At 38.9% G+C, this 11,232-nt stretch overlaps 2 protein-coding genes across 2 annotated transcripts; both read right to left on the minus strand.

The window, feature by feature from the left end:
- Window positions 1-415: 415 nt before the first annotated feature.
- On the minus strand, window positions 416-1,806 carry LOC110171080 (odorant receptor 131-2-like). The gene is made up of 2 exons (XM_055160293.1): window positions 1,660-1,806; window positions 416-1,189 (listed from the first exon to the last, which is right to left on the minus strand). Exons 1-2 carry the CDS (start codon window positions 1,804-1,806, stop codon window positions 416-418), a joined length of 921 nt encoding a protein of 306 aa, XP_055016268.1.
- A 5,314-nt stretch (window positions 1,807-7,120) lies between these two features.
- LOC110171079 (odorant receptor 131-2-like) lies at window positions 7,121-11,232 on the minus strand. The gene is made up of 2 exons (XM_020936762.2): window positions 11,086-11,232; window positions 7,121-7,894 (listed from the first exon to the last, which is right to left on the minus strand). The coding sequence occupies exons 1-2, from the start codon at window positions 11,230-11,232 to the stop codon at window positions 7,121-7,123; spliced, it is 921 nt and encodes a 306-aa protein (XP_020792421.2).

Raw genomic sequence — 11,232 nt, forward strand, 5'->3', positions numbered from 1 at the left:
TTACTGGCTAGAATGTCATGCAAAAATGCCATTAGGCAGACCTACTGTCTTCAAATATGACTGTAAAGAGGCAGAATAACAATAAATGTCACCTAAACAAACCCAATTTAAAATTCACTAGACCCAAACCTAAATTTTATAATCAGTTGAAGAGATACAGTGAATTTTTTCATCCTTAAATATATCAGCTTTTATATCGACTATCGGCACCTCCAACTCCCATTTTATCGGTATCATATCACAAAAAAAACCAATATTAATCAGGCCTAATAGGTGTCCTGTAAATCTCTCTGTTGAAAAATGTGTGAATGTGACCAATTCTCCAATTCTGTGTCGACTGCAGTTTTTGTGAGGAAAGAGTTTGTTAACATGATCTGGGATATAAATTTTGGACTCTCTTGCTGTAGCCTATCATTTACCACTGTTCAGATTTAACTGTACACAACAGATGCCTTCGTAGATACTTCCTAAACATTTTGTCTCTCACACCATAAATGATCGGATTTAGAGCTCGAGGAAGAATTTGTACAACAATATAACACGCAAACAGAGAATCTGTATAATTTCTGGGAAACCACACTTTCAATACTTCTGTCAAAGAATGGTCGGCGTAGGTGGCTACACACAGCAGAACTTGAAAACCATGCAATATAATTGTGTCTCTAGCTTTCCTGGCATCTTTGCTTGCAGTTTTTGCTGTGAATAGAATTTTGAAATATGTGTAAATAATGATCATCCAAACTAACACTATATATAGAGCATAGGTAACTTGTCTTTTTTCCAGCAGAACTGGATTTGGAAAAACAGTTTCACGGAGGCAAAACACTTTCGATTGGAAAAACTCAGCTGGCATAGTTGCCAGTGTTACGAACAAATCAGGAAGTACTGAAAGTACACTTGTTATCCAAATGAGCCCTATCAGAATATGAGTTCGTTTGACCGTGCAGATCTGAGTGTGTCTTAGGGGCATGCAGATGGCGATGTAACATTCAACAGCCATGCAGGCCACATTGAGAGGTGTGTTCTCTTTGGTGAAGAGGGCCATGAGGATGAAGACACAGCAGACAGATGTGTTGATGGTGTACAGGATGTAGCTGAGGAGGAAGAGGGTGACTGTGATGATGACTTGGATCATGTCATTGATCACTAGGTGGCAGAAAAGGATGTAGCGAGGGTTGGTGTAGAAAATCTGGAAAAGACCATGTGTTGTAATTAAGGAGACGGTGATACCACAATCTAAAACACATCATAATTCATTTGTGTTTACACACTGATTTAGTTTATTTCATGAAGGATTGGTGGATTGAATGCTTACTATGACTAAATAGCCTGGCTGGCCAAGGCACACATTTTAATCACATATCCACATGACACATGCTTTTTTTCATAGTTCTGGTAATTCACAAACTTAATTGTGTCATATGACTTAACTCTGTTTCCTGTTTGTATTAGTGTCCACAGACAATGACAATAAAATATATTATTTTGAATAAATGCATTATTGATGTATTTACTTTTTTTCTTTCAAGATTTGATTACCATATAATACCAAATGACCAGCACCAATATCACATAAAACATTTATTTAGCCAAGTTATTTTTTGACAAATAAACACAATATAACTGAAAACACAAGGCTGTGTTACTGTGCTACAGTACCTGGTGTTTCCTGTAGGTCTGGATGAGGCTGGCATTGATGTAGTTGATGAAGATACTCAGCACCACCACTATGATATTTTTCGTCACAGCTTTGACCAGAGAGTCCCTGTACTCTATCACATAGGTCACATTTCCAGACGCGTTCATCGCCCACAGATCACAGCTGATAAGAAGCACAGTTAATTCTAGGTTAGTTTTTATGATTTGCAATCATAGTATTTATCTTGATACACTGAAAATGTGTATGTTTCCTAATATGCACATTCACAGTAGATGTCAAGATTTATAGCATACTTTGTGTTAAAGCTTTGTTTTTAAATTGAGTTTCGTAATTAAACAGAATCAAATCTAAATACACATTTTTATACTTTAATAATCTTTGATTCCTCTTCAAAAAGCACAATTAAATTACTTTGGAAATAATTGCAAAACATGTTTTAATTGACTCGCACATGCAGGCAAGCTGTCAGAAGTTTGTGCCTCCTTTTGTGGCTTATGTGTTTGGATTACAGTCACAAATGCATCCTAGAACTTTACCCTCCATCGGAAAAGTCAGTGACAGGATCAAATTTTACAATGTTATTTATCACCCAAACAAGCATGAACTCAACACATAATACAATCACATATAGAAGATTATAAGAACTAAAAGCCATTACACAGAATATTCCAGAAATATTCCGATGGCCCCTTCAGCTCTATACTTACTCGCTCCTCTCTCTTGACCGTGTGTGGTTCTGGTGACAAACATAGATCCATGGTAAAGGGAGGAGACACTTATACATGTTGTACATGTAAGTCACATGACCACAGCCACTAATTAGGAATAAGGCTGTAAAGATTAAAACAAATACGTATTTGTAAATTCCTACTTCAAATTAGTAAAAAATGGTTAATAATATCCATGTTAGAAATTAGCTCTATATTCACACCTCAGTACTGTACATCTGACTTAATTCTCTTTGTAAACTAAGACTGTATGTTTTAGTTTCAGATCTAATAATAATACTACCATTTCTACCTAGTTACACACAACAACACAACATATTCAGTCCCCATTTGAGTAGCTGTCAGATCCACTGACCCACTGGTTGGTGGTGCCATTCCAGCTCCTATAGAAGAAGGCTGTTGTTCTGTCCTTGGGCAAGATACTTAACCCACTCTCAGTGTCTCCGTACACTGGTGTACGTTTGTGTGTGTGAATGGTTCTTTGATGCAAAGGGTTTTGACTGCGTTGAAGGTGGAAAAGTGTTATCTAAAAATATGAACACTTAACATTATTCTGATGCTAAAATGTCATAGTTCTGGATGTTTTGAGCTTTCAAATGGGACAGGGCTTGTAATTAGATACAAGTATGAAGGGAAAACCTGACTTAAATTTCTTCACTGCTTCTGCAGATGACAGTTTTCTTTTTTCCTTAACTTATGTTTTTTCTGTGAAATTCTTCTTGGACAAATTGCGATGGTTGATTGTGTCGGCCTGTTCTTCATTCTGTTTCTTCCATCCTTTATTGATTACTACCACAGAGCACATCTTTATAGTCCATGAATAATGGCCTGTACATGGGTGTATTCTTGGAAGTTCGGGGGGCCTTAGATTGATGTCTGCTATGTTCAGTCAGAACTGTGTTGAATGTCTCTGGTTGGACACCTGAGCATTTGAGGGTGATGACACTTGGACCAGCCTGGACGTGCCTATGACACATATGTTTGTCCAGTCTGAACGCCAAGTCAAGATAAGGTCTTATTACCTTACTGTGTTAGGATCACATTCTGTAATGGACATAGCTAACCTGCTAACCACTGCATTCAACATAGGAATTGTTCATGGCTACACTTCCGGCTCCATCGACTTTTCCAATTTCCAGTTTCCAACTGACCTTACATGAGAATTTGTCACCCCTCTCTCTGTAGCTGCTGCAGTGTCCCTTGTCATTTTGGTCTTAAAATGTTCATATTAACCCGCTCTTCATGATGCTGTTTTTTTTATTTCACCATTTTGTCCAGTAATAAATTCTTATCCCTAATGTGAAGCTTGGCTCCAGTTTCACTCCTATAACTGCTACCCTTGTTTCATTCCACTGAAGCTGAACACTACTGGTGACGTCACAGTTCCTTAGTCAACTTCTGAATTCTGTCTCTGGTTTGGATTAAGGCCTGACTCTGAGATTATGGTCATGCTTAGGGCCAGGGTGATGGAGTTGGATTTGGGACAGAAATAGTTTTGTCAGGATATAAAAGATGTTATAATACCTTGAAAAACATGCATTCTTACTGTGTGTGTAAAATCCTCAGTCGTTCAGGTAGAATCCATTGCAAAAGGAAAAATTCAATTTGTCAACTGGGCAAAAGTTGATTTGGTCGAATACGTTTCACAGCTCGTCCAAGATGCTTCTTTAGTTCTGGTCAAAATGCTGGAAGACACTGCCTTATATCTGTTTGAAGGGAGGAGCTAACTACACTGAAACTACTCTGAAACTAACACACCTACTTGTTTGAACTAGCAGTGAGTGTGGGGTCATATTAGCCTCATCCTTCAGGGCTATACTGGGTGCTTTCATACCTCTGGGCCTAACCTGGCTGTACTTATTGTTTTCTTTGTTTGGTTAGATTTCAGTTTGAGGATGGAGTTGAAAATAAGAGACAGATTGTGCCTGAGTCCTCTGTTTCTGTTTAAAGAAGTATTATCTTTCTTAATAAAAATGGCCTCTTATCTTTCTTCTCTAACCAGTTCCTTTCCCTGGCTAAGATCTGGACCTCACTATCCTCAAGGGAGTGGCTCAAGGCTTTTAGGTGGAGATGTACAGAAGACTGAGGTCCACTGTTGCTCTTGTCTGTGTTGCTCTTATGAAGGGGCTGTTTTGTTTCTTCAATGTAGCGCTCACTGCAGTCTTGACTACACTGAATGGAGTAGACCACATTGCTTTGTTTATGACTCTGTGTTTTGTCCTTTGCATGGACTAGTTTCTGTATTAAACATTCAATTTCATATTATGAAATCCCAGTCTATTTATGACAGGGTTCTATTCTGGGATAGTGATGATGACGTAGTCAGAAGGATGTTTTGATGATTTAATTATTGATAACGTTCCCAAAAATAATAATGTTTGAATAGTGCAATATACAAAACAGTGAAACAAAGAAAAGGTATTTACAATATGTACATACATAAATATGCTTCACAATGTATAGGTTGCTACCTTCCACATACAAGTCTAGGTCCAAACTGACTGAGGGAGATAGAGTGGCCCTCTTTTATCCCCCAATTCTCCTCCCCCAAGTCAATTAACACAAACTATGGGTTTTCACCTCTAAAACCCAAGTTAACCATTACAACAAAAATACAGAAAAATACATTATACCACATGGCCATGTCTCTGTGCCTGTAGCCGAACCAGGGAAAACAATATTTGGTGAAAAACATTCTCACATATTTCTTGAAGTTGTTGTGTAAACATTGGTAGCCTATCTTTTGTGATGTTAAGTAGGGTGATCAAATGTCCATTTTTCCCCGGTTATGTCCATATTTTGTGCCCTGTCCTGGGCGTTTTTTTTTTTTTTTTTTTTTAAGTGAAAGTTTTTTAAAGTTTCATTGGGGGCATTAAACTAAGCATTTCTCGTAGCTCTATGTGCATCAGAAGGAGCGAGTAGACACAAACTGTCTGACTGTCTGCAACATGCCGAAACCCAAATGTGCATTTAACAATAACTTAAACAAGAAATTCTCAATTTTTCGGCCCGGTCGGGACAAGTAGGAGGCCATGTGCACAGGTTGCGAAGTGAGAGTACAGTGGTCCCTCGTTTATCGCGGGGGTTACGTTCTAAAAATAATCCGTGATAGGTTAAGTAGTCAACCTTATATTTTACAATTATTATATCTGTTTTAAGGCTGTAAAACCCCTCACCACACACTTAATACACTTTTTCAGAGGTGCATCCCTTTTTGCATCCTTCTTACAACTTATTGCTGCTGTCGTCCTTTTGTTATTTTCCTCCTTCTTTATGTAACGAACTGAAGATTAATTTATTCCATAATGGAGGCCAACAGAGCAGAGTCCTGCACGGGTCCATTTTTGGAGGCCCCCAGTACAACACTGCACCCGCGCAGTACAACACACCGCACCCGCGCAGTACAACACCGCACCCGCGCAGTACAACCGCACCCGCGCAGTACAACACCGCACCGCGCAGTACAACACCGCACCCGCGCAGTACAACACCGCACCCGCGCAGTACAACACCGCACCTGCCCGTTAACCCGAGAACTTTTGCGCTCCCTACGCCATGGACTGAACTAAGACTAAACCAGGACTAACCCAGAACTAACCTAGGACTGATTCCAGGACTGAACGGGAGGACTAATCCAGGACTAAACCAGAACTGAAACAGGAGTCAGTGTCGGGACGGGCTTGGAGGTGACCGCAGGAGAAAGGACCGGCTCAGCTCCGCACCTCACGGAGGTAAACGCTGCAATTGCCCGATCGGCTTTGCGGACAAACTGCTCAGCGTTCTCTCTCTTAAGTCCAAGAGTAGTCCTGGTTTAGACCTGGTTTAGTCCTAACTCACCCGTGTGTAAAAAAAAAACAAAAAAAACATGCAAAATTGACACAAAAAAAGAAAAAGAACAAAAAATCTGAAACGGCGAGACTGCGAAAGGTGAACCTCGATATAGTGAGGGACGACTGCAGCTCAATGTCGAGGCCTCACCTCCCACCCCCGGTAAGGTTTTCAAAAATGGAAATATGATCACCCTAATGTTAAGACATGTTCCAAGTCTTGAACATAGCCTATATATTTGATTTATTACAATATACTGTGCAGATACAGAGTGCACATTAGTAAAATTGCATAATAGTTTCAGTAAGCCACTCATTCAATAGTAAAATATAGAAGTACAGAAAAAGTGGAGTAAGCAAAGCATTTACTGTAAAATAATGCGCAACAAACAAATTCATATAGGGTTACTCATGCTCAAATTTCAGACTTTTGGACCAAAATCAGTTTGCTCAAACAGACACATAGACATAGAATAATTATTGGCTCAGTTCACAGTAGATTTCACCAAACATTCTAGTCAAAATATTTACATACATTACATATTTTAAGAAAAATCTGAACTCATGGAGTCCATGTTTTGACATTGTTTGTGTGTGTTTGTGTTTTTGTTTTTTTGCAATTAAATGCTAATGATGCAGTTATGCAATACTTATTGAACTTTATGTTGTTCTCTCATTAAAATAAGACATTTTGCTCTGGGTCTCAGAATATTTACAAATACAAATAGTGACTAATAGGTGTCCTGTGATTCTCCCTGTTGAAAAATGTGTGAATGTGACCCATCCTCCAATTCTGCTGCCACTGCAGTTTTTGTGAGGAAAGATTTTGGGGAAACAAAAGCATCCAAAAAGACCCCACATGATGTGGGATTTAAATTTTGGACTCTCTTGCTGTGGCCTATCCTTTACCACTGTTCAGATTTAACTGTACACAACAGATGCCTTCGTAGATACTTCCTAAACATTTTGTCTCTCACACCATAAATGATCGGACTAATAGATCGAGGAAGAATTTGTACAACAATATAAACCGCAAAAAGAGAATCAGCATAATTTCTGGGAAACCACACTTTCAATACTTCCCTTAGAGAATGGTCAGCGTATGTGGCCATACACAGCAGAACTTGAAAACCATGCAATATAATTGTGTCTCTAGCTTTCCTGGCATCTTTGCTTGCAGTTTTTGCTGTGAATAGAATTTTGAAATATGTATAAATAATGATCATCCAAACTAACACTAAATATAGAGCATAGGTAACTTGTCTTTTTTCCAGCAGAACTGGATTTGTAAAAACAGTTTCACGGAGGCAAAAAACTTCTGATCGGAAAAACTCAACTGGCGTAGTTGCCAGTGTTACAAACAAATCAGGAAGTACTGAAAGTACACTTGTTACCCAAATAAGCCCTATCAGAATATGAGTTCGTTTGACCGTGCAGATCTGAGTGTGTCTTAGGGGCATGCAGATGGCGATGTAACATTCAACAGCCATGCAGGCCACATTGAGAGGTGTGTTCTCATTGGTGAAGAGGGCCATGAGGATGAAGACACAGCAGACAGATGTGTTGATGGTGTACAGGATGTAGCTGAGGAGGAAGAGGGTGACTGTGAGGGTGATTTGGATCATGTCGTTGATCACTAGGTGGCAGAACAGGATGTAGCGAGGGTTGGTGTGGAAAATCTGGAAAAGAAATTAGGCATAGGTGATACCACAATGCTTGATATTGATGCAATACCAAATACTTTGGGTTATCTTCTACTTCTATACCAATACTCAAAAAAATAAATAAAAAAAATGTATGTATGTATATATATATATATATATATATATATATATATATATATATATATATATAGTGGCGACAATAAGTATTTGAACATCCTGCTATTGTGCAAGTTCTCCCACTTAGAAATCATGGAGGGGTCTGAAATTTTCATCATAAGTGCATGTCCACTGTGAGAGACATAATCTGAAAAAAATAATAATAATCCAGAAATCACAATGTATGATTTTTTTTTTACAATTTATTTGTATGATACAGCTGCAAATAAGTATTTGAACACCTGAGAAAATCAATGTTAATATTTGGTACAGTAGCCTTTGTTTGCAATTACAGAAGTCAAATGTTTCCTGTAGTTTTTCACCAGGTTTGCACAAACTGCAGGAGGGATTTTGGCCCACTCTTTCACACAGATCTTCTCTAGATCAGTCAGTTTTCTGGGCTCGCTGAGAAACACAGAGTTTGAGCTCCCTCCAAAGATTTTTTATTGGGTTTAGGTCTGGAGACTGGTTAGGCCAGGCCAGAACCTTGATGTGCTTCTTACAGAGCCACTCCTTGGTTAGCCTGGCTGTGTGCTTCGGGTCATTGTCTTGTTGGAAGACCCAGCCTCGACCCATCTTCAATGCTCTAACTGAGAGAAGAAGGTTGTTCCACAAAATCTCGCAATACATGGCCCCGGTCATCCTCTCCTTAATACAGTGCAGTCGCCCTGTCCCATGTGCAGAAAAACACCCCCAAAGCCTGATGCTACCACCCCCATGCTTCACAGTAGGGATGGTGTTCTTGGGATGGTACTCATCATTCTTCTTCCTCCAAACACGCCTAGTGGAATTATGACCAAAAAGAGTTCTATTTTGGTCTCATCTGACCTCATGACTTTCTCCCATGACTCCTGGATCATCCAAATGGTCATTGGCAAACTTAAGATGGGCCTTGACGTGCTGGTTTAAGTAGGGGAAACTTCCGTGCCATGCATGATTTCAAACCATGACGTCTTTTCAGGTCATTGACCAGCTCCTCCCGTGTAATTCTGGGCTGATTCCTCACCTATCTTAGGATCATTGAGACCCCACGAGGTGAGATCTTGCATGGAGCCCCAGTCCGAGGGAAATTGACAGTTATGTTTAGCTTCTTCCATTTTCTAATGATTGCTCCAACAGTGGACCTTTTTTCACCAAGCTGCTTGGCAATTTCCCCGTAGTCCTTTCCAGCCTTGTGTAGGTGTACAATTTTGTCTCTAGTGTCTTTGGACAGCTCTTTGGTCTTGACCATGTTAGTAGTTGGAGTCTTATTGATTGTATGGGGTGGACGGGGTCTTTATGCAGCTAACGACCTCAAACAGGTCCATCTGATTTAGGACAATAAATGGAGTGGAGGTGGACTTTTTAAAATTGGACTAACAGGTCTTTGAGGGTCAGAATTCTAGCTGATAGACAGGTGTTCAAATACTTATTTGCAGCTGTATCATACAAACAAATCATAAAAAAAATCATACATTGTGATTTCTGGATATTTCTTTTTAGATTATGTCTCTCACAGTGGACATGCACCTACGATGAAAATTTCAGGCCCCTCCATGATTTCTAAGTGGGAGAACTTGCAAAATAGCAGGATGTTCAAATACTTATTTTCCTCATTGTGTATATATATATATATATATATATATATATATATTAGGGGTGTCAAATTATCGCGTTAATTGCGATTAATTAATTACAGTCATATTTAGCGCGTTATGTTTTATGTGGTGTTGGGACAACAACACACACACACACACAAAAAACACATTTATACATTTTTTTATTTTGGTAATTCCACTCATTGTCGGAAACCCACACAAAACGCGCGCAGTAAGAGCGATGTAAACGTCACGTTGGCGGCGTCAGTCGCACAATGGACGAGGTCGAAGAGCCAGTAGAACAGAGGCAGCAGTGCACAGGTAAAAACGCATTTGTGTCTTGGAAATTATTCTCCCGACGTGAAATATAAAAGAAAATAACAAATATACGCCTACAACTTAAATGCCACTGGTGAAAACAACCTGCATAGGCTCATGATGTCTGCACTACTGTCCTATAGTGACCTGCCACATGAGGGGACACACACACAAACACAAACACACACAAATACACACAAACACACACCTTCATCATCGTCATTAACTTGAGAACGCGCGGACCACGTTTCCTTCCGTAGTTACTGCGCGGACACCGACGTGCTCCCGTGAGCCGCGTGTGGACCGTGTTTTCTCGCTACGCTGCGTAAACCGCGCTTCCTCCTGTGAGCCTCTAAATAAACCAGAACTAACACCAGGACTAAAACCAGGACTAACCCTTTCCAGGACTAAACTAGGTTTAGACCAGGTCTAAACCAGGACTAAAACCAGGACTAAAACCAGTGATCTCATATACAAAGCATTTCTCTATCAATAATATTTTTAATATGGTTAAGGAAAGACTGGACTTTTTATTGTCTTTAAGTAGACAAAAGTTATTATGTTCAGATTTCCTCGTCTTTACTTTACAGCAAACAGTTTCTTATTCATGGAGACTTGGGCTCAACAGCCAATTTGGAGAGATTTGTTAAACAATAAATGACTTTATAAAGTCACTTTTTTTTGTTCTATATCAGTCTTTTGATCTGCCACAATAATGTAATAATGAATTTAAATGAAAATACCTCAAACTGAAGGCTTTTCTCAGCAATTTTTAGGTGAGATTAAAATTAGATTAATTAGATTAATTAATCACAGATCATAATTAATTAATCTCTAATTTTTTTTTATCGCATGACAGCACTATATATATATATATATATATATATATATATATATATATATATATATATATATATATATATATACACGTTTTTTGAAACAGAAACACAAAACTACACAAAACTATAAAGAAATCAACATAAAATGTATTATTTGTTCCCTGGCCTTAAAATTTGTATGTTACTTAGTTTTGCACAGTATTATTCATACCCACAAAACATTTATTTAGCCAAGTTATTTTTTGACAAATAAACACAATATAACTGAAAACACAAGGCTGTGTTACTGTGGCGTCTGGATGAAATGCTACAGTACCTGGTGTTTCCTGTAGGTCTGGATGAGGCTGGCATTGATGTAGTTGATGAAGATACTCAGCACCACCACTATGATATTTTTCATCACAGCTTTGACCAGAGAGTCCCTGTACTCTATCACAAAGGTCACATTTCCAGACACGTTCAT

This window comes from Boleophthalmus pectinirostris, unplaced genomic scaffold, assembly GCF_026225935.1.
Source record: "Boleophthalmus pectinirostris isolate CB_2022bp ecotype Guang Dong unplaced genomic scaffold, ASM2622593v1 HiC_scaffold_3, whole genome shotgun sequence".
Classification (NCBI taxonomy): Eukaryota; Metazoa; Chordata; class Actinopteri; order Gobiiformes; family Gobiidae; genus Boleophthalmus; species Boleophthalmus pectinirostris.